Source organism: Haliaeetus leucocephalus, unplaced genomic scaffold, assembly GCF_000737465.1.
Source record: "Haliaeetus leucocephalus isolate CR32 unplaced genomic scaffold, Haliaeetus_leucocephalus-4.0 Scaffold462, whole genome shotgun sequence".
Taxonomy (NCBI): domain Eukaryota; kingdom Metazoa; phylum Chordata; class Aves; order Accipitriformes; family Accipitridae; genus Haliaeetus; species Haliaeetus leucocephalus.
In genome coordinates this window covers 6,259,215-6,284,333 of record NW_010972898.1, presented here as the reverse complement: position 1 = coordinate 6,284,333, position 25,119 = coordinate 6,259,215, and the positions used below count along the sequence as shown (strand labels likewise).

General features: G+C 35.4%; 1 protein-coding gene across 1 annotated transcript in view; it reads left to right on the top strand.

The window, feature by feature from the left end:
• Positions 1 to 18,699, top strand: part of DACH1 (dachshund family transcription factor 1) — a 219,333-nt gene extending 200,634 nt beyond the window's left edge. The window contains exon 11 of the mRNA XM_010575249.1: positions 18,166 to 18,699. Within this exon, the coding sequence (XP_010573551.1) occupies positions 18,166 to 18,203 (38 nt within the window). The 3' untranslated portion in view covers positions 18,204 to 18,699. The remainder of the gene's footprint in view (positions 1 to 18,165) is intronic.
• The last annotated feature ends 6,420 nt before the right edge of the window (positions 18,700 to 25,119 follow it).

The window sequence follows — 25,119 nt, the reverse complement described above, 5'->3', positions numbered from 1 at the left end:
AAGTATTATATCCATATTGTTAAAGAATGAATGACTATTCAAAGAATAGGAAAGTTTCTTAGGTTTTAACTTCAGGTTAAAGTCCTTCATTACATTGTCTCTTATCAACAATGTCCCTGAAGACAGGATTCTGTTTATACACAATTATTACAATGTGAGTTCTAGAAATTTTCTTGGATATTTTTGCTAAACCTCTGTGGTCATTGCACTTGAGAATTTTCTTAATGGTAGTAATCATCTATCAAGAAATGTCAAGCTAGGCATGGCCACATTTTCTCTCCTCTCGTATTTAAAGAGAAAATCTCAATTTCTGTCAGATGATGCTGTAGATTTGCCACCTAACTGAAAGAAGAAATAAATCAAATGATTGCACTTTAATATCTGATTCCAGGTAAAAGGTATGTACACAGCAAAACATTCGAAGGGAGGTGCCTTCAGCTGGAACTTGGTAAACAGCTGGAAGACATATCACCTGCAAGGGGAAAAGTAAAAAAGTTTAATATTTTGAGGAGACCACATAATGCTACATTAATTTTAATTCTGCAACAAGCTAAGAAATTTAGAGAGTAAGTGAGCAAATATTCTTAACAACCTTCTAGCAGCCTGTTTTTGTGAAGAGTACCAGCTAGTGATTTTCACTGTTTGTAGAAAAGCTGGTTTGTACTGGTATAAGTGTTAAGAATGAGAGCAACTGAAAATCTATCTCTATGTACTTTGCCAAATGCATGCACGTGTATTCATGTTATGGAAAAAGAAAACTTCTTTTATGTTACCAGATTTCAAGAGGATATCATAAACTCTTTTGATAGAGCAGTCTTTTGCTATAGTAGCTTAAACTACAGAATAAACATATTATACCTTATGTATTGCATATCATAAAACATGATTTAAATGAACGGTATCAAAATCAAAGTTTCAATTTAGGAACTTGAGTGTATTGTTGTGAAAAGCCTAGTCAGTTATATTTATAGCTTCATATTTTCACAGGAAGAAGATAGTCTAGAAACCTAGGATCACTCATGCTTTATGCAAGTGCAGTAGGTTTTAGATAACAGGATCAGGTCCACAATTTGCTTTTCTTAAAACCTACAATAAAAAATAAAAATAAATTCCATCACCATACAAACTACAAAGGTGAAAAAATGCTGTATCTTGCATTTTTCTACCTCCTGTGGCTAGGGACAGAATGCAGACATGCCACAATAATGTTTTTTATTTCTACTGTTCAAACCATATTAATGAGAACATCATTTTGGAGAACTAATTATTTCTATTTGTCTTGTGTCACACTTTCTAATTCCCCTATATTAGCACAGCCAAAGCAAATTAATTGCTTTTCCAGCAGTTGAACCTTGTCCAAGAATGAGCTCACATTCCCTTCCAGTTTTGCAGTTTCTAGGAGTGCATTGTGTCAAAAATTTCTCTTGATACTAAACATAGCCCAGAGAATATCTTTACAGATTTCTGTTGCTGCTCACTTGATGAAATTTATAAGTTTAAGTGACCCACTAGGAAAGATAAAGTTCTTAGCTGCAAGATTATACATCAAAACAGTTAAAGTGAAATTAAAATTAAATGAATGAATCTCACTGAAGCAAAAAAAGCAGTAATTAATGGTTCCCTTAATTGTCTTCATAAAATATTTGCATGGGTCTAATTTGCATAATTTGCATGTATTAATTAATCTTTCAAAGGAATTTTGTGCTGAGAGAAGCCAAAAAATCTCTTTGTTTTATTTAACATCTAATGAAATATTTATCTTCGTTAATGAACTTCTCATCTTCATTAAAATAAAAATTGCACAAGTTTGTATGTTTTAAATGTTTTTATAATTGAAGTATACAAAAAAATCTCTTCAGACCTACAGTATCTGAAAAACAAACACATTATTGCACATTCTGTGTCATTTTGACTACAGCAACATTTAAAATTTGAGAAACCCTATTCACTCTACCAAAAGTTTTCAAGGGGTTTTAAATTACTTCAATTTCATGTTAATTGATGATTTTTTTTATTATTATTTTACAAGTAGGGATGACAAGGTAAACATTCTGGTATTTTTTATTATTGTCAACCTGTGATGCATAACAGCTTTTATAGAACAGATACTATGTATAGAAAAAGAGACTAACTTTGTAGTTTAAAATTTAAAATACTGCAGGAGTTTGTACATGATATGGGGTTAGTTTATACTCTACTAGACTAACAGTTGAGGAAAAAACAGTTTGTGAGTTACTGCCTGACATTTAATGATTGAACCTGGAGTAAGACTGATGACAGTAACAGTTATAAAGGACGGTAGTGGCAGAGGACCTAGTTAAATGACAGGTTGCCGTGATCAGCAACTTTGAGACAGTATCCAAAATAGCTAGACATCCAGAATGAGAATATGAAGTACAAAAAAATCAATATTAAAGTTTTGTGCAAAATTTGAATATGGAAGTGTGAGGAGATGAAAAGAAATCAAGTACTTTGCAGAAAGCTATTTCTGTAAAAAGAATAGGTGTAAGAGGACAATGATTAGTTCTTCAGGGACAAAGGTGAAGGCTATTACTTAAAAAGGGGACCACCTAGAATCCCAAGGTAATGTATCAGCTACTTAATATTGTTGGAAATAGTGTCTGTAGAGAAAGAATAGCAAAGTATGGTTAAAATAGCTTCTATACAGAATGTTAACACTGTGCAGAGTAAGATTTGTGAAATGGAGTTTCATTCTTTTCCAGGATAAGTACAATATTATTGGAATAATAAAAGTATACTTGAAATAGGGAAATGATTGGGGATTTAGAATGCAAAGAAACTATATTTGCACAGTGAAACAGCACAATGGGATTTGTACTCACTTTCAATATGCCTGCATATGCTTAAATCCTTGCACAAGGAGTTTATAAACACATTAATGTGTTTGAATTCATTTTAGACCTGCAATACCTTAGAAAGCCAGCCCTGCAGAGACAGAAAAGTAGGAGCTGTTTAAGAGTGCTTTAAGATACAGCACTTATTGTATAAAAGAATTTAAGAAACCGGATGTTTAAGCTATTGAGGTTATATACAGACTCATATATTCTTTACTACATTATCCTATAATTTTTTCAACTGATAAGATATAGTGGAACTTTGCTGATACCATAATAGCAGTATAGATATTGCTGTGTATTATGAAGGTGTGGAATAGCTGCTGAGGCAATGTAATTATCTATAAAATACCCAAACAATATCAGTGGGAGGGATATGTTTCACTTCACACATTTGTGGGGTAGATGTCTTTATCTGTGCTATTTGGCTAGGCTCCTATTAAAGTCAATGAAGAGTAATAGACACATCTCTCCCTTTGAAGAAAATGAATCATAACTTCCAAGTTTCTTCATTGATTATAAAGGGAGTCTACAAAACGGGCTCAAACACAGCTATCTGCAGTGCAGGTGTCTGAAGTTAATGTGATGAATCTCATCTGTTGTGTATTTTCCTTTTTGCTTGCCTCAGAATTCCAACATCACTTGTGACAGTAAACACACTACAAGCAGCTGCATTTCAGTCACTTCTTGTAACTACTGATGTTGGAAATGAGTAATTGTGCATCACTTCTGGAAAAATATCCATGCCTGACAATTCCTTTTCTGCTTGGTATAATTCTGTAATGTTTCTATACTCTACAGTTTTGAAAGTTGCATAAAGCATGATCCTCAAATGTAGAAAGGATAACTTGAATCCTGCATTAATCCTGAAGCCTTGCAGTATTTATTTCAATTGGATGCTACCATGGGAGGCACAAGGCATGAAACAACAGTCTAAAGAAGCATTCCAAAAACTCTGAAATAAGAACAAAAGTGGACATAAATAGAGAGGCAGAAACAGAGGTAGATAAAGTATCACAGAACTCTAGAAGGGAAAATGGTATCATATTACTAATACAGTTGCAGTATTTTACTCTAACTGTACTGTATCGTTACTAATTTGTAATGGACAACTAGTAAATGTTTCTCCATTTAAAAGTAGTTTTGCTTGCAAACAAGACGTGGGCTGGAATTAACCTGATGAAGCGCAGAAGTCTACCATGTAGACATCTACATCTGTGCTTGTCATCCTCGACCCTCTGTGGAGGGAGTAGAGAGAAACATCTACAGTATAGTTCATCACTTCATAAAGTAGGTGTCTATATTTCTCCTTTGTCTATGGAAGGAGCATAACTAGAGTACCCTGGGGTAAACCTCTACAAACAAATTCGGTAAACTCAGTCACATTCCAGAAAACCTGAATTCAGTTTCTGGAGGTGAGAAAGTAATTTCTTTGGGGGGTTGGGGGGGGCTGTTGTTTGGTTGGTTGGTTTGGGTTTGGTGTTGTTTATGGAAATTTTTTTTCCATACAGTAAATCCATTTTATATCAGGGTTATAATTATACTCCGAGACAGTCTAATTGCAAAGGATAAATGTAGCATGTGACACACTCACAAGAAGTATATGCTAAGAAGTCACTGTCTTTGCTCATTTCACATTTTGCAGCAACCAAAGAATCAAATGGAGAGTATCCATTTCACCACTAAAATGGTAGCATTTGTTTGGGTTGCTTATATGCTTTAGGTCTGATGTTTTGCTATTGAACGATACGGTAAAGGAATAGTTCATTCAGCATTCTTTAGTGCATTTTTAACCAATGCCTTAAGCCAGAACCAAATCTTTATGCAGTCTTCTGATTTCTCGATGGCAGCACCAATGCTTTGGTATCTCACAAGGGTGTTATGAAACTTAATTAATGTTTGTAAAGCATTCTGGTTCTTGGATGAAAGGCACAATAGAAGTTCACTTATGTTATTAACTTCTGCTTTCATATTTTCTTTGGTGACGGATCAGAATCCCAGGCATTAAAAAGTGGCAAAGAGAGGCGATGCAAGATGTAGCAATTTACAACTATTATCAACAAATTATAGTTGGTTTCAAATCTGGTACAGGGAAATAGATGGAAAAATATTTTATGGGATTTAGTAAGGAAATACTTGATAGCCATAATCTTGTGTAAAGGCAGCCTGCCTGGATTTTCATATGAGAAAAATTTAATGGACTGACTTACCTCAATTATTCTGTGTCAGATCAAAAGTGGTATATTACCGACTGGCAGCATTTTGGTGTAATAGGTGACAGTCTCCCTTTTATAATCCTAAACTAACTGTGGGGTCAGAAGTCCTGTTAAAAAGAATGAGAGTTCAACATTGACTAAATATATTCAAGAGCCAAACAAGCAGTTAGACTTAAAATGTTAATAAAACTCTATGGTGAGATTGTATCAGGCAGGCAGCACTTTGAACAGTGTTAAGAGTTAAGAAGGCAACCACCTTCCTAAAATAGCACTCCAACTCAATTGCTTTATTATTCTTATGTCAGTTAAAAAAAAAAAAAAAGAAGAAAAAAAGATACCCTTGCCATCAATAAAGCTATATTAATTTAAACTAGCTGAGGGTCTGATGGTTTAATTTTGAAGTGGCCAAAGATTTTAGCTTTTGTACTTTTGTACTGTTTGCCAGTATGATGAAAAAAAAAGAACAAAACATGTTTTTATGTCCTTCAGAAATAGGAAATATTGTATTTTGTTTTAAGATAAACAAATTCTTAGTATGTCTGTAATATTCATATAAATGCCTTATTGTAAACCAGCAAAGCAACTAATTACTATGCCAAATCTATTTTAATTCTAAAAATAGCATTTTCTAGCGGTGGTTATTTTTATATTGATATAATTAAGAAGGATAACATAAAACAATTTAGGCTTTGTATAATTCAAGCATTCAACTTTCCCATGGATTTGATTTGGAACTTGACCCATCTCTGTTAGTGTCTCAAGTTCCTATGAAAGACAAAAAAGAAAAGAAATAAATCAAGTAAGAAAAGTAAGTATAAAGGAAGTGGAACTAAAATTAACACATTTGGAAGGAATACTTAGCCAGCATCACGTTCCATCTATAGCTAAAATTCGCTGTCAGCATATATCTATATTAAGTATTCTTCCAGTGAACTGCCAGCTGGCTTGTAAAGAGGAAAATCTATTCTATAGAATAGACTGCTAGCTTTAAAAAGAAATCTTTAGCTTTTCAACCCTTCACAGGAAGTATTTTGGTCATTGTAAGGTTCCATAACACCTGAAGGACATCCTGGGAGACAGCAGCATATATAACGATAATGTGATGTCATTTTGTTTTTCCTAGTTGAGAAACACAAAGTGTGTAACAGTAATGGTAAAATGAACATTTTTTCTATTATATTCTTGTCAACCTTATTTTTTAAAAGTGATGCAGCCTCTAATAGCTTAGGAAAAGCAGCGATAGAATAATAGTGTGTTTTGTCATGGACATTAGAAAGGATGGATCACAAAGTGCTACAGCTGGCCTTGGAAGCAAAGTGTTATGAAGTCAGGACCAAAAAAATTTACAGTGCTGGTTTATGTGCATGAAATTAGAATAGAGATTGTTAAAAATATACAATGCTATATTAGATAATTCAAGTTTTGACTTGTTTATTTAGTCTCTTTGTTGATTCTGCAGATTTTGCCTGTGACAAACTGTCGGTGCAACCCTTGCATTAAAGACATGTATTTTTCATGATATTGTTTCATACTGCAATATGCTGGCTACAAGTCCTTTCAAGTAATCAAGCTATATTGAATACAAACATAAAATAAAAAGCAGCAATAATTTGCTTTCATTTTTAGCCTTACACTCTGACTCAAAGATATACACTCAGCTATTGAAGAGAGAACAGTATGTTTGCACATTGATGAATTGAACATAAACATATTGTGGTTGGATCAGACTCCTTGGCTTCACTGGAAATACTGGAAGCATCATAAAAGTGGTATAACTGACTAGAGGATCAGTTCCATTTTCAACCTTATCATCAAATTTGTTATGACAATCACAGTTGCTATCACTGCAGTAACTATGCCATCCTAAGCAATCTGGTTCCCAATGCTAAAATATTGAAATGCTAAAACACTATTAAAACTTGCAAAAATCAGTTCTATTCGAGTTCCAAATGGGCAATAGTTCCAGAGTTTGATCTTAAACATTCAGTGCACAAAAGAGTCCTAATTTTAGGAATTAACAACTAAGGTTTCCCTGTAGGTTTTTTCGTATTCTTGTAAAACCTATGACTCTCTTAGATTTTCCAGTTAAAATTAACTTCATAGCCAAGTCTATTTTACCAGACCAGATATTCAGTAAATATATTCAGGATATACTCAGTTCTTGCCTCTCTTCCTGCTAAAATGGTATAGCATCAGGGATAGGACTAGATGGACTTTAAAATCTGCATTTGCGGGCTATCACATCACAAATACCATCTTAAAGACCATTTTAATACATCTATCATCTTGGAAAGCTACACCAGAACTGAGTTCCTGCTATAGAAAACAGAGCTGTTTTCTGTCTCTTTTTACTATTTAATGTATATACAGGAAATAATTGTTGCTTTTCTAAAGTAAGCATATAATTTTTTTTTTTTTTTTCATGTTGTGGACTCTGTTCCTTGTGTTATACTAGTAGCCTGTTCTGGAATTATTCCAGTTTAAATTCACCTTGAGCACAGGTAACCAACCTCCTAAACACTGTTCCAGGGGAGGTCCTGCAAGTGACTTGTACAACGGTATTAATATGTTACTATTGAAAATAAACAGTGTAAGTGGAAAGCTAGGGGAAAAAAAAAAGAGAAAAAGCAACCATGAAGTAACATTTTTCATTTCCTCTGTCTTGACAAAATCACACTTCCAAGCAAGAAAATTTTACACTTCAGATATTTTGCACAGGTCATTGCTTCTGACTCCAAGGTAGTCACTCGATCCCAGAGTCACTGTTTAGGACTGCTCTGTGGTTTAATTTAGCCCTTCTCTTTTCTCTTGCTTACTTTTTGATGATGGACCATGGTGCTAAGTTCTCTCTGGGAAAGCATGCTGCTTCCATATGTTCTGGGATTTCTGTAGTGGGGTGCATCCAGGACACAGTCTGTCATGACATGCTGTTTTTTCTGCGGAATCTCTATTGGCAAAGACACAGAGTGGTGCCAAATTCAAACCACCTGGCCCTAAGGCTAATTGAGTTTTTCCTGGGAGGGTAGAATAATAATTTTGAAGTACCTATCTGGAATTATGTTACCACTGAGAGGGAATGGGAAAGGTTGGCCTGTCACCACAGTACTTAAATGCATCTATGAAGATACGCTCAAGATGGAAGCTTACTGTCCGTTAGGGGAACTAGTTTGAATTATGAATTGAAAAACAGTCTGCCTGGGCCATCATTAGCACTTGCCACAGAAACAAAGTTCGCATGTAATTTACAATGCTAGTATTTTTCATTCCTTATAGGAACAAAAGCATTTTGCTTAAGGACTGCTTCATAGCTAACTACTAGGTTAAACCCCATATGCATCTTCCAGCTTGAAGTCTTCCTCAAATTTAACATGAGCTGGGTTTTTTTTTTTCAGTTTTGTAGTTGTGTCACTCATGCTAAGCCCCAGGAACTTCGTTAAGGTCTATTCATATTTCTACGTAGTAGTAAGGATTATGTGTGACTTCAATTCATTGCTCATTTCTTAGGGCATGACTTCTGTTTTGGTTTCTGTTCACCTTGACTCCTCTTCTGGAGCTGACTGCTAGGTGCCATTGTCTTCCATAAGCTTGCTTTCATACAAAATACCTAAAAGCAGCAAGCTTGTATTGCCTATGTTTTGACATCCCATGCATCCTTAATAGATTTTCCATAAGCCTGCTACCGTGCAATCCATCTATTTTACAGCCTCATTCCTTCCTGTTCTGCATGTGACTATTTCTTCATGTTTTGCATTGGGCTCTTACTCTGTTTTAGCACACAGATGAGAACAAGGGTGGTTGGGTATTAAAGAAAAATGTGGTGTTAATGTGATATTGATATTAGAAAAGGATTCCACACATTCCAGAATTGATGTATGCAGGTTAATGTAAGTAGTAAAGCTAAATGCTTTCTTTAAATGGCCTCTATTTTCCAGTAACCTTTGCAGCATTTGAAATGACATCTCAGTAACCGGGATTAAGGAAAAGCCAGATCATACTTCTCTATTAATTGTGGGGTTTAAGTCTAATCTGAAAACAACAAAATACTAGTCTGCCTTTTAGTCATTGGGGTATTACATCAAATGAAAATTATTTATTTAGAAAAGAAGTAGCTTGTAGAGAAGAATGAGGTAGGTTTGTGATTCTGTGAATCAGGAGAGATGCTCTGCATAGCAGTAGGTATTAGATAAGTCTTCTCCTATTTTAAAAAGTAGTGTGAGCTAAACCTCTAGAAAAGGTAATACTTTAGAAGAGCTTGTCTTCATAAACGATTTGCGTATGCTGAAGGAAATTAACATCACACTGTCTGGTGATGGAAACAATAGATTGCTAGTACTAACCCTGGCCACAGCTATTCCTAGTAGAAAAATCATGACCCGTTTTACTTTTTTCAGACTTTCATAAAAGATCTTTATTAATCCACACTTTATTACGTGATCTGTAATTGTAAACACATGTATCATGCTAATACTATTAGCTTCTAGTTCAGTGATGGAAAGGATCTGTATGTGTGTGTGTGGAGTGTAGTTTTTAAGAAAGACTAACTTGTATATGCTTTTGCATAGATATTTTCTGTAATTTGATCTCAAGTCGGAAGCAAAATCTGCTGAAAGCTCCAACAAATGCTGATCTATTGTGTTTTATTCAGATTTCATGTTATGAACATTTTTTTCCTCTCCAGAGAGAAAAATATTTATTTTTTTAAGCCTGTTTGAAGATTAACTTTATGATTGATATTTTGTATGTAAGATTACTTTGGTGATGATGTTTAGTGTAAAAAAGTGATCATTTGAGCAAAGCACTAAAAAAGGAGGCAAAATTGAGAAAAGTGGAAAGAAGAGCAATCAGAATAAAAGATGAATAGTAATTTCTGTTTCCATCAAGACTTTACAAGAAAAAAAAAAAGTATCAGGCAGAAACCACATTCCAATATGCAACTCTTTCTCAATTTTATGCTATCAGATCCAAGGTTGCTTGTTGGTTGGCTTGCTAAAAAGATAGTAAAAAAAAGTTGTTTATGTTTCTGAAAACATGATAGCAAATAAAGCACACTTTTTTGCAGAATTTAAAACTGTTTAGTGCAGGACAGATTGTTCAGCACAAAAATTATCTACACTGTGTTACAAACAGCACTGAACACAATGAGCTGTGGAAGCTCACAAGCTGATTGTATTTAGCTGTGACTTCATCCTTTAATAACTTTTCCACATGATTCTTCAGTCGAAGGTGTTTTGTTTTGGTTTTTATCTGTTGTTGGGTTTTTTTATTATTTTAATTTTTTTTACCAATAGAAGTGACACAATACAATGCCGTAGTGACTCAGGTTCAGTGCTTGTAAGTAATCAGTTCTGATGTCTCTTTTTTGGATATGCTTTTGTTCTGTTTATACAAATAGAAAAAGGGTTGCTAAGTTCATAAAGGAGCAATAAAAGACTGTGATTTTTTTTAATCTTACTTCTTTCAAATAATTTCTCACCTTGCCAGTTCAATCTTTTCAGTGCTCAAAATGGCAAGCTTTGTGTGTTCTGTATGAACTTTAAATAATACAAGGTGACATATTCAGGTAGTCCATCACTTTGTTAGTTTACTAAAGACCAGATTGCTGACCTTTAGCTTGCTCCTGCAGTATTCAGTGATATAATGAAAACATATATTCATGATTAAAACACATGATAAAATTACTGAAAGAAGATCCTGAGAGTTCAATAGTTAAAATAACTGCAAAAAAAGGTGTTTAGACACTCTTTTTTACATATCCATGTTTTAGTTTTATGTCTGGAAACTCAGATGTAGAATTAAAATCTCCTAAATATAAATTATTATTTTAAAAAGAAATACATGATCATCTCAGTCTCCTGAATATTTGCACTGAGTATTAACACAAATATATTTGTACATGAATGTTAAGTAGAGAAATGAAAGGTGTATGATTAATAACAATATGCAAATTTGAAACTAATTTATTGGTGTTATACAAAGGGCAAACTAGGGTAGTGTTTGGCCAAATATGTTTACATACTTCATATTTGCATGAGTTTATTGAACATGCAGTGTGAAATCACCCATCTTTGCATAAAAACTGGATAGATACGCACTTTTTTTTAGAGAACAAATTGCTCAAATTTCAAAGCCTCAACAGTTGAGCCTGCTTTCCTACATCTCCTGTACTCCGCTCTAATTCTACTTGGGAAGAGGGCAGTGGATCCATCCATATTCCCCAGTACATGATCTACTTTTGCTCTCAGTAACAATGTCAGGACAGTATAGATCCCTCTGTCCCTTCTTTTCAGTGTCAAGTTGTAAAGCTTCAGTGTTCTAATTAACCTCGCACACTGGGAGGAGTCTTTTCCCCTCACAACATACTGTTTTGCGTTTTGTCAGGAAAATTATGGAAAGTTATGTTCAGTTGATTTCATGACTGCATTTTACAAAAGCCAGGCTTTATGTTCTCAGTCGCACTCTGCAAACTATGAAAAAGACTCAACCTCATCTAAATGATTTTCCCATGATTAAAAAGTTAGACTCCCATTTTTATCTTCCTGCTTCAGTGGAAAATAAATCCTCTTTTGTCTCAATTTTGAATAAAATGTATGAAGAGTATACAAAAATATATTTTGTCCTTAATTAGCTGCTTCCTTTAAGTTTTTCGAAGAGGGGTTACAATTTGACTAAGATCCCTTCCATCTGTCACAATATGCTTGCTTTTATTTTGACTTCCCGTTGCTGTCTTATCAAATATCACATGAATCATTACCATTTGTTTGCCATCCCTTTCTTTTGTTTTGTTTCTCTTCCTCCAAATGATTAAAACATCAAGTTGAATGAAAGGTTAGAAGTACACTGTGATTCACATTTGCCCCATCTTATTAAAACAAATAAACCAACCAGTTATATAATTTAAATGTGCTTGAGCTATGGCTTGCAGATGCTTTTATCAGCTCTGGGCTGAAGAGGTTGTGTGCATTCGGGCATGCACGTACAACTGTTCTTTGAAAGGGACAAACCTCATTAGATTACAGGTGCCTGGAAATAACTTCTGAGAAAATAGCTGCCATTTTCAATAAAGCTACTTCCTAACAGGAAACACAATTTATTATGTTCTTTAGCACAAGTGAGCAGCTTTTCTTTTATTTAGATAAAAGTAGGCCCATTTAATGTCACAAATATTTTATTTCTTTTAACCTGTTGGACTGGGGATGGATCATAATATTTTTTACTCTAATATTCTAACTTACAAAATGTTGAGGAAAAGAGCTGTAATGATTCTTAAGTTACAAAATATGTGTTACACTAACTTACAAGTGATTTCATGTACTGGCCATGCCATCTTTTCTTGCACAAAGAGTCAGAAATGCTTCGTAATTGCCTCAGCTTGCTAGAACTGAAGTTAGTTGTTTTTAATGGCTGTAGTGTGTGGCAACAGAGTGTCTATACTGAATTTCAGTACCAAGTCTCTGCTGTCTTTAGTGAGCACATGGGCTAGTCCTGGGGATTTTGTGTTGCAACATGTGATTTTAAAAGAGGACTCCCAGCTTAGGTCAGCTCTGTCACCAGCCATGGAGATGGACTTCAAATGGATTTTTATGAGCCAAAAGCCTATACTTTCAATTAAATAAGTATATACATGTGGGCTTTTTTGTTGTTGGTGGTGGGGTTTTTGTTATTTGTGCTAACATAGTCCTTAGAGATCTCAGCTAACAGTGCTGTACCTTGCTAAGGACAAGAAAACAGACTGAGAAACCATCAGTGCACAGAATCCTTGTTACCTAAAAAGAGAAGGGGAAGAAAAGAGAGAAAGGTTAAAAGAGAAAACAGAAAAACAGAAAAGTGAGATCACAGATCATTTTGGAGTCAGTGTTGGGAATAAAGTTCCCATCCTCACTTGTTCGGTTGTGTTCTTCTTACTAACGAGAGAGAAATCAGCCTAAAGTAGGTGTTCTTTACTTTGAAAGCACAAAGAGGTTAATAGATCCACACCATTCAAATAACCTTAAGACCCATTTTGAGTGAAGATCAGCTTATATCACTGGCCTGTGCACATCTGACAAAATTATATTAACTGTAGTTAGGAACTCTAGTGACTAAAATTGAGGCTGCTTTGATGTAAGGGTTCCTGGATCATGGGCTGGCATTTACTCTTCTACAGCTCACAACTTACGATCATAAAAAATAACAATAATAATAAATTAATAAAAAATTGTCCAAACCTTGACACCTGAACTTTCCAAAACTCCCACTGAGATTTCTGATCTTATTCATTTTCTTTCTCATACATTATTTTGTCCTTTTTTTCTTTTTACTCTGGACTCTGTGGGTTTCTTAGCTCTCTGTGACATGCTACCATATCTTCTTAGTTGGTTGGTCATTTTTTTCCCTAAAGCTCCTAACTATAAGAAACACTTTATCCTATTACTAAGGAGAGTTTTCCTCCTCAGACTTTTCTATGATAGCAATTGACTGAATTCAGGTGTGACACCACACCTTTGATGTTGATTTGCAGATTTTCATAAACCAAAGACTTCAGTATGCTCCTACAAAAGTCATGATGATCACTGTTATGTTTGTTTTTACAGCAGCTCTCAGAATACAAACTAAAATATCTTATGTTTGGATGGCGAACAACCCCAGTGTGACTTGCATTGAGTGGCAGAAATACGTACATTACGATCTGATGGATGATTTATTTAGTTTGAGACCTAAGACCAAACTTAACATTTCTTTGTAGATTTTTGTCACTTTACAAGGATGCATATTAATAGGAATCATGTTTGCGTGGGTTTACGTTTTTATCTCAGAAAATGTTGGGCCTATAGAGATACTTACCACAAACTGCCCACAGAACACTAGTGTGAATCATTGTCCAGCTGACATCTCTGTGGGAATGCATTTCAAGACATATGATTTTTTTCAGCATTGCAAACTTTTACGTCAGTTCCATTTGTTTGTTTTTTATAACATTTATGACCTTTTAACTATTTGGGCATGTTCATTCAAAAACCTCAAAATGAGTCTTAATTAAAAAGGGTTGATCTAAAAAAACACTCCCTCACTCTAGCTAGAATTTCTGTCATATCAGTCCACAGACAAAAACAAATGAGATTTAGCAGTAGTGGCATTTTCAGTTTCAGTTACTAACATGAGCTTGTGTGATCTTGCTGAACACTGCCATTTGCAAAAGAGCAATCTGCTAATCATGCACAGTTCTGTTTAGAAATTTAGCAGTATTTTCCCAGTTTGTGTTTTTGCTCGATTTCCTAAGAGTGAAAGTTTTATGTATTTATATTGTATATAACAGTGTGTAAATTTGGGAAACTTTACCACAGATCATAAGTTTTCAGTAGTCTAAAAATATACTCCAGTGCTGTAAACGTTTTTAGAGAACACTATGTATGTGTGTTTGTGTAGTATATGTTTGTGTGCATATATCTACGTTTGTGTGAATAGTATATTCCATATTTGTTTTGCATAAAATTGGTTTTATGCAGATAGACAAATTCTGCATTTGTTAACAATAGAAAGTAATGCAACATGCATATATAATTGTTAAATAAAAGCTGATCGGGAGGCAGGAAGCAGAGGCAAGCTCATGATTTGTGATTTAGGAGTAGTGGCATTTTCACATTAAGTTGCAAAGAATGAGCTTGCTTGATTTTTTTGATCACTGGTCACCCTCATGATTGGTAGGTTTTGCTTATGATTTTAACCTTGAAATCATGAAGGCCTATCAATGGTAATTGATGGTATTCAGATAGGAACACTGGCTACACCTAGAGGCAAAGTGATTCCGGTGGCTTTGACAACAACATTGAGAAGTTCCAGTCATTTCGGAAGAACCTCTGAACAATGAGAATCGAGAGAAAAATGGTCAGGAAGAAGGGAATAGGAGTCTGAAAAGGAAACGGGACAGCAATCAGATATAGGTATTGTGTTTGGTCACCACAGCATGATGCGAGGTTATCGTTCCTCTGCAGAGCTGTGAGTTACCTCTGTTTTTCCTAGCATGGTTTGAAGTCTTCGTATTTCTGAAGTGCAGTGCTATTTGCCTGGTGTACATTCTTCATGAGTGGCTACGTGAACTTCTCAGCTACACACAGGAGCATGTGGGAAGAAAAGTATAAAGCCTACAGAAATGATTTCTCCATCTTCTCCCAAACTCATGATTTGAGAGGGTGGTGGGCCATTCCACAGATACTGTGATTTTTTTTCCATGTTGGCACTGTAGGTTCTAAAGAAAAGGATATTCATTTTGCACCTCATTCTTTCATGACTATTCTTGAGAAAATAAAGGAAATATTTTAGAATTCTTAGCAACTTTTGAATTCTTACTAAGTACTACTTAATCATGGAATTGCTTTATCTATATCATAACATGGCAGGATTTATTTTAAAGTTGATGTATCTAATGCTTTCTGTGTTTTCCCATATGTTAGGGGAATTAGTCAACCACGTTAGTAGAGAATATATCTGTTTTATAATAAGCCTAGCAATTATATTAGATCAGCTGCTGAGTTCTAATATGGCATTTTAAGTCCATTATCAATACAGATTATTTAATTGCACTTTTAATGGTCCATCATATAGTTATTTGAGGAACAGGAAGATTTATGCTTATTGTATATATTCATCATAAATGTTTTTAAGCTATATAAACAAATATCCTCTTACTTTGTAAGGAAGATGCTTTGTAAAGCTGCCCATTTCTATTATTATTCATTGTCTGTGGATACAGAATACAGGATCTGATAGTGTCTTCCATTAAAAGTGAAAACCTCCTATTGACTTCACTGCCAGATTGGGTCCTTAAGCAGTGTAAAATAAAGCTGACTTTTGAAAATGTACTGCTGTTCTCTGCAGATTGTTCATCTTTTGTTGGCTGCTACAAGGATTCCGCTTTCTACGGCTGTATTTTTAATTGAGAATATGTTTTAATAAATATTTTATTTTAAAAGGTATATGGAGACCTAACATAGTAAAATAAAATACAAGTTACTGACTGTAGGTTATCTTAATGTTTAGGTGTGGGAATTACGCATAGCACTCATTAGCAAGTGTGCATTCAGGATAGCCAAAGTGCTGGTATTATGCAGAGTAATTCTCCTACAGAGGTATCTGGACAGCTTTAGTGCTGTAAATGTCTATTGTGTTTATTCAATATGTTTAGGAGAATTATATGCAACTGTAGCCAGCAGCAGCTCTGGCTACCCTATAGTTGACACAGGTTTTCTTTTGAGATGGTTTACTAGGCCTTCAGTTTTACCAAGCTCCATTTCAGAGGTTCCGTCTTTCTCTCCCGAATTCCCATAAGCATTTTGGTTGCTCTTCATGCATCAAATAAGACTAAAAAGTCTTCAACTTAAGGCCTTACTCAATTTCTTTTTATCTCTCTTCAGTGCACAAAGACTGTAAAGAGCAATGAGAATGTGGAAGCACTCTTAACTGGTGGGAAAGTTATCATCTACTCTGCCAAAAAAAGCTAGGAATGTAAAAAAACAGGGAAAAGGGGCAGGAAAGTGTAAAGGTGGGAGAAAGTGGCCAGAGGGCGTACACCCCAGAAGCTTGCAAAAGAAAACTAGTGGTGGAAAAGGAAAACCAGAGGGACACTAGATAAGAATCACTGCGACAGAGCGAGCAATTCTACTTTCTCCTTTTTTCCCCAGCAGTTCTGATAGAAACTAGACAATAGAATTTGGAAAGGGGTTTGCAGAAGGGATAAATTTTACAGCTGTATGTGATGTACATTTGTCTGCTTTCAAGTTAAACGCTTCTTTCTCTCAACGGTTACAATAAGCTTGTGGAAGTGATGCCACGTGTTTCAATCATAGCCAAGCATTTCAAAAATTTCAGCATTCATTTATATAGGTTTATCTCACACAGTTTCTTTCCTGTATATCTAATAAGAATTTTAAAGACTGATTTGGAGTATAAAGGTTAGACTAAGAAAACCAAACCAGAAACAAAACCCTCTGAAATCTTATAAATGTTTGCTGATTTCACTTGGACCCAAAGAAGGGTTTCATGTGGCCTTCAAGAGCTGAGATACAGCTTGTACTTCCAGATGCATTATGTTCTAAAATATAAGTAGTGTTTTGTAATTGTGCACTGGGGGGGATTGATATGCTCTACTCACAAGGGAGCAACACTTTCTATCCTACAGGTCAGAAAACTAAGAAGTTTTGCTGTCTGTTTCCTATTTAAAAAAAAAAAACCAAAAAAAAAAACCAAAAAAACTTTGTATTGCTATGAGAATAGGTGCATAGAAGATGTTCATGTCTCCAGTGAAGAAAAAATTGCATTATATTTGTAAATTAGTTGAAAATATGTTACGGCAGAATGTTCTCTTCAAGTTTTTCTAGATCAACAGTTACTAGCTAGGTGAGCTTATTGTTTCTTATGTTCCCTCTCCATCACACATATCTCACTTAAATATATGCTCCTCACTTGGGTGGAAAAATTGTTGAGAGAGACGTGCTTACATCTTTAACATAGTAATTGTTCAGTTAATCTCATTTATGGGGGAAGGAGGCTATACTTCATTGATACCGATTAAATATCCTATACTGGGTTCTATATAAATAGCTACAAATGTGCACAATGGTTACATTACATGGTATATTTAACAACATAGCGAAATCAGAAAGTATGAGCTATGCCTTTAGTGATGGGAGTACTAACGATTGCATGCAAGAAGATTTTTGCTCTGCAACCATGAAGGAAATAATTGCTGTTCAGCACTATTCAGTTAAGTTTGCATATCAGTAAAAACACATGCACAGAAGCTCCACCTACATTCCTAGTGCTCTAGCACTGATATGAGTGCAGCACGTATTAAAGCTTTAGAAGGTGTTACAGTATTCACAACTTGCAAAGTGCGTGTAATTTTTAACAGAGTTAATTTGACCACTGTCAGATGAAATTGCAATGTTGATGTTCAGGTTTTATTATTCTTTTATTTTAAACGTAAAATACCATAGGTGGCATTTTACAGATTTATGGGAGGACTACTTCCGCTGAGGTTTTAAATCTTGTGGGTTTCTTCCTCTTTTCGATTCATTGCAGATACAAATATATAAAGTAAATGTTTGTTTTTCATATTTTAGATGGAAGACTTTATTTGAAAACTACTGTCATGTATTGAATTTTTCCTGCTGAAGATACCTGTGCTACGGTAAAGAACTTTGCAGTAAGACATTGGCTCATAAGGAGTTCTGTGGAAACAAAGCGTTTTCAAGGCGACTTCCTCAACTTCATTTATCAATGTTCTTCAAAAATGTAAAGAATTCTGCAAGAGTGTCCTCCTTTGGTTGTCTCCTGTGGCTCGACCCGGAGACCTAGAGAATGTTTGTAAATGTACAGTAGCACTCTTCTTACAGTGAAAATCTGCATCTCTGCGCCAGACTATTGTATCCAAAATTACAGGCGGGTCAGAACAAGGCTGAGTATTCCCTTTTTCAAGGAATGCAGACTCTGTCCTCCTCTGATGATTCTATATTTGAGCACATCAAATGATCCTTCCAGCGGTGTCCAAGTACACTTACAGACTGTTATATCATACCGAAACCAGCAAGACAGCTCAGAAATGAACTTCTAGAGGGCATAAGAGGATTCTTATTAAAAAAAAAAAAGGAAAAAAAAAAAGTAAAAGAAAAAAAAATTGATACATTCAGTTTTCAAACTATGATTGTGGGTTTTCTTCTTAAAGACATTTTTTCCACATGCTTTCCGAGAGACCAACACATGTATGTTAGACTACATTAAGTGAAATGGAATTTTGTGTAAGTGAAAAGAAATGCTGAATGTAAACAAACTGTTTTACTGTTCACAAAGTCTCTTTTCCTAAAATAAAAAAATACGATAAAAAGAGTAATAATTTCTCATTGTAAACTGTCAGGGGTTTATGAAATAAAAAACTTTGCTTCTTATCAAACTGTTGGTCACATGTACAGTATATAACACAAATCACACAAGGAAGGTATTATGTATGCAGTAGAAATCTAGAGTTTAGGAAATGAAAATTTTAGATAATATTGTTTTGTCACCCTGTTGGTCAGAACGACACCTTTCTAGTTTTAACGCATGCAGGCATGTAAATATTTGTCCTGGAGTCACAGTATTACTGAATGAGATCTTAAGCATCTGGTAACAAGTCAGAATTCTGTATCAGCCACTTTTATTTGTATATTGAGCCCTGGTTAGTGCCCTGATTAGTGCACTTTTAAGAATGGACTGTGGCTGAGCAGCAAGTCAAAATGCCAGAAATATTTTTATATGTTAATGTCATATTACGTCAATGTTGCTAAAAAAAGAAAACCTAACAAACACTTGATGTATCAGTCCAATTCCACGTAGAACTGAGTGATACAGTTGAAGTCTATTGTCCCTCCCACCTTGTCTTAGGGATGGGTGGTTATGTGTTACTTTCACTGTCTTTATGAAAGCTACAATATGTGTTTTCACCTTTGTGCTGATAACTGGAAGTAAGCTGCAACACAGTGCTTATTACATTACTAAAAGTTATGTTCTTTGCTTTGCGTACTTTTGGGTTACCCCTTTAAAGACTGATTTTGTGAATCAGTGCTATTACTGTAAGTTTTGTGATTATGCTTTCTTCATCTAATGTTTTATGCATATAAAATATTATTTATTACATGGAAACATATCAAAACCTTAAATGTCTAAGATGCCTAACTTAAATATTTCTTTAAAAATAGTTCTGATTGGATATTAATTATTATTTTGTCAAAAAAAAAATCTAATGTTTTGTAACCTCTAGCACTGAGCTTCTATAGTTTGTAGGTCTTCCTTGCAATACTGGTACACATTTATTTTGTGCAGTTCATATTTACTCCACCACAATCCTTTTTTAACAATAGAAAGATGTATATACAAGTTCACATCACGGTAATTTTTTTTAAAGAAATATTGAGCAATATTTTTCATTAAATATTGTTACCCAGTACTTTGTAGTGACATTACTTTCTAACCATGATTCTTTCATAATTTTCATAGTTGCTTGAACACATATGGGATTCTGTACTCCAGTTTTTTCTTATGCAGTCTTTAAAGGGTTAACAGCTGTAAAGTTAGATGGACTTGTGGCAAGCTTTTGAATCATTCATATCTGAAAGAGAATTAAAAGCCTACAACTGAAATATGTAGTAGCATCTACCATTGCTCTGCTCCTTGCATAGAGTCACCTGTAAGTAGGTTTAGTAGTTTTACAGTATATACTTTCAAGACCTTTGGGAATGCCTCAGTGTTTGGCTTGGTACATAAATGGAAATGTTAAGGATTAAGGGGGAAACAATTTATAAGCTGGATGTTTAGAAAGAATCTTGCTAAAAACAGTGTAAATATTACAGACCATGAGATGTTACTGTAAGTTGAATTTTTTGCCCCTCTTTAGTTATACAGGTTTTGGGTTGGTATTTTGTTTTTGGTTTTTGATTTGGATTTTTTTTTTTTTTTGCATAGATTATGAAGAAAAGTTGTGCTCATGTTATTGTTTATATGCTTTTGTAATCTTAAAGATATTAATGTCTAGTTGTTCTATATTATAACCACATTTGCGCTCTATGCAAGCCCTTGGAACAGAACATACTCATCTTCATGTAGGACCTATGAAAATTGTCTATTTTTATCTATATATTTAAAGTTTTCTAAAAATGAAAAAAGGTTATTACGAATTTTGTTGTACAAAATCTGTACAAAAATCTGTTTTTACATCATAATGCAAGAATTGGAAATTTTTCTATGGTAGCCTAGTTATTTGAGCCTGGTTTCAATGTGAGAACCACGTTTACTGTTATTGTATTTAATTTTCTTTTCTTTTCAACAATCTGCTAATAAAACTGTCTGAAATCTCCCTGTGACTTTATTTACAGTTCATCATTATTAAATTTTCTGAAATGTATAACATCAGAGGAATATTTACTTTCTAATGGGAGGCATCTAAAAACAACATAAGTCAGCTCTTTGTAATGTGAGGAGAACAATGCTGAATGATTTTATTTAACATGCAACTGCTTCTATCTCTAATATGAATTACTGTGGTGAAAAACATCATAAAAGCACACTCTGTGGTTATTGTTTAACAAGCATATTTTCCATATTTTTTTCTTGCCAGCTAAGCAAACTGCCCCCATCTACATGATTTATTTATGTACATTTCTCAGTTTATGAAGCTGTTATTTGTACCTTTTTCCTTTATATTGTGATATTCCCATGATTCTTATTTCACAAAGCTTTGTGCTGAATAATGTAAAGTGGACACATTGATGGAACAAAACATATTATTCCCCTAACTACAAAAATGCAGGGGTAATCCCGTTGGTTTTGTCTCAGATCTCCTTCACTTGATAAACTTTGGTATCCTAACACATTTTTTAACAAACAGCGAGTATTTAAACATTTAAACAGGCATTTGGAGAGAGAAATAGCTCTGGCTTAGCGTATCATTAAGTGGTATTGTAAGGGGAAAAAAGGGGTGATTTTTTTTTCAGGTAAAGATGGTTATTTAAGAACGAATCTAGAAGTAAGATATTTTTGCTTACAGAAACTTCAAAAGTCAGAGATGTATGATTGATTCTGAATAATCTCCCTTATTGCCCTGACTTGCCTGGCCTTGCCTTGGCTTACCTACCCATCCCTTCTCTTCCCTTCTTTTCTGAACCATAGCTATGTGAATGCTTCTTTCATTGGGGAGCAGGCTTGTTTGAGAAAGCAGAAGAGATTAGCTTTCTTGGACCAGCCCATTTCATTATCCCTAGATGGCCTGGGGACTGCAAGTGTGAGGCTGACAGGCTTCTTGGGTTCCAGCAGGTTGTTGTTGCTGGCTAGTTGATTAGGATTTTGGTTAGCTGTATATAGGGCAATCACGGTCTCCTTCCATCTGCATTAAAATGTCCCGCATGTCTCCATTAGTAAGCATCCCAGCTGTGCCATAGCCTGCTGTCCTGCTATAAGCTTTGGCACAGTTAAAGCAGGGAAAAAGTAAACTCATTAATGTCTCAGGCCAGCTCACGCCCAGAACTGAATGATCCCTACAGTAACAGACCAGCAACCTACCTGTGTGGTTTTAAGCAGCCCAGGAAATAGTTCCTTTCAGCAGGAAGGAACCTGCGCTCACGTAAGTTCCACCCTATCTCCATTAATAAATCACTGTTTTATCCATTCACAGCAGCTGGGATTTAACAGGGCTGAGGTTGGATGGGCCAATAGCTAGTCAGATGTCGGTGCTCCTTGTTACAGTAAAACTAAGTTCTGTCAAAGCTCAGGTCAAAATCAAGAGGAGGTTGCCCTAAAAGTATCTTGCCTATAACTTAGCAGTAGGTTATAGTCGCATCCTGGAGAAGTTTGGAGTTAGCAGCTAGATGCCTAAAGTTTTAGAAAAATCCTTGAGGAACTGAGAGACTCAATTGATAAAGAATTTTTTTTTTTTTTTTTTCCTGTGGAAAGATATTTAAGGTTGGGTTTTGACCTGAAAGATAAACCTCTTTATTTGTTGAAGGTGCTATAAATTCTTGAAAATTGCTTCATTTATTATTTGTTTATATGTTATTTGACACAAGACTGTGCAATAAACAAAGCTGGAGGCCAAGATTCTCAAGCATGACTGCTGATTACAGGTACTTCTAGTTTTGTTGGCCAAGCTTCACACATTTTCAATGCCTTTCCCAAAATAAAATGTCCTAGCTCAAGGGTTCTGCGAAACTTACTTCTTCGGTAGCTGCTGTCTAATTCATCCACAAAATACTGAGCAATTTATTAGTGTGCCTTTGCTGAGCAGGAGCTTACTCTGATCAATGACAATGGTTCCACCATCGTCAGTATCACACCATTTCAAGCAGAAGCCTCTTCTGTAAAAAACGTCATTTCCAAAGAGAGAGGAAACTTTCTGAAATTCAAGCTCTTAAAAGGAATGAAGTTAGAAATAAAAAAAATCTAGGCATCCAGAGTACTTGGAAGCTTTGCAAATGTTCATCCGAAGGTCAAATACTACTATGCAATTTGGGAGAATTTGCACATAATCTGTGGATAAACATGATTTCTTCAAGTCATGGTTGTCATAGTACAGTGAATTGGTTAACTGATCCTCTAAATTCGGATCATAAAGACAGAGACAGATTCATCTTGCTGTATACAGCAAAAGGACAAGAATGTAAACAGACACCAGCTGCAGCAAAGGAAACTCGTACTGGATATAAGGGGCGAAAAAATCACAATGAGAGTGATGAAGCCCTAGAACAGTTTTCCCAAAGAAGTTCTGGGATCTCTGCCTTTGGAGATTTTCAAACCTGAGGTGAGCAAGGCCCTGAGAAACTTGATCTAACTTTGCCCAGTTTAAAGAACATTAGGTGACCTTCAGAGGTCCCTTCCAACCTCGGGTTTTTATGGTTCTAGAACTACAAAACGCATGATGCCCTTGTAGGCGTAACATTTTCTGTATCCAGTTTAGCAAGGAGCGAAGTTTTATCCTATAAATAGCAGTTATCAGATCTAGAATAGAAATTGCTGGGATATGTTTAAGGATTCACAGCTTTTCAATCTTCCATATCAGGAGACCAGAAGAATGAGCTGCACTAACAGCATGATGTGAAGGAAGATACAGAAAGTGAATACAGATTGGTTAAAAAACCCACCTGTTCTAGTGCCAATTTAGTTCATTTAAATAATGAGAATGGAAGCTGTAGCCACTTTGTCAAACTGTTCTCAGACCAGTTTTCTAGCAATAAATAAATAAAAGGCAAAGTGAGCAAATAATATGTCTTAACAACAAAAAGCTGTTGGTGTTAAAGAAAGTAACGGGACTTAGGGAGAACTTTCCCATTCAATTTGAATGGGTACACAGGCCAGACGGTCTTAGGGAAAATTGGAAATGATGAGCTGGAACAGATCCTCTTCTTAAAATATACTTCCTCTATTTTTTCAAATTGCTTTCTTGAAACTGGTTTGTACTGCAAGGCAACCAATTATTTTGTAATTCTATAGATTTTTCCCACTCCAAGGTACAGAGGACTTTGAAACAGTTAATTTGGCTTATTGGCCTCTCTGTCAAGTAGATGTTGTCACGCAGGTTGGAAAGCTGAGGTATGGAAAGGTTAAACTTGGCATTTTAAAACTGGAGAGACAAAAGGACTGTCTTTGGGCTTTACTGTGTGTATCTGTGAAGTTGTATCATAGTACCAGTATTTTAGCTAGGGCTCAGTGCTGAAGGATTTTGTAGGTAAAAGAAGCACTTTTGGTTTGGGGGTGCCGATTACTGGGTGAATTACTGCCCTGGTTTCAGCTGGGATAGAGTTAACTGTCTTCCTAGTAGCTGGTACAGTGCTATGTTTTGAGTTCAGTATGTGAAGAATGTTGATAACACTGATGTTTTCAGTTGTTGCTCAGTAGTGTTTAGACTAAAGTCAAGGATTTTTCAGCTTCTCAAGCCCAGCCACCGAGAAAGCTGGAGGGGCACAAGAAGTTGGCACAGGACAGAGCCAGGGCAGCTGACCCAAACTGGCCAACGGTGTATTCCATACCATGGGACGTCCCATCTAGTTTAGGAACTGGGAAGTGGGGACGGGGAATTGCCGCTCGGGGACTGGCGGGGTGTCGGTCAGCGGGTGGTGAGCAATTGCCCTGCGCATCATTTGTACATTCTAATCCTTTTATTGCTACTGTTGTAATTTTATTAGTGTTATCATTATCATTATTAGTTTCTTCTTTTCTGTTCTATTAAACCGTTCTTATCTCAACCCACGAGTTTTACTTCTTTTCCCGATTTTCTCCCCCATCCCACTGGGCAGGGGGGGAGTGAGTGAGCGGCTGCGTGGTGCTTAGTTGCTGGCTGGGGGTAAACCACAACAATTGCAAAGTAGGGGGGAGAAGAGGAAAGTTGTGGTTAGGGAAGCAGGCTAAGAGAATGAGGCTGCAACAGAATTTTGACTAGAATGTAGGGATGGCAGAAAAGAGGAGATTTCAGCTGTCAAGATGGAAATAAACAGTGATACATTAAGGAGAAACTGGATTCTAAAGGTACTCTTTGGAAAGATCTGGTAAGGTACAGA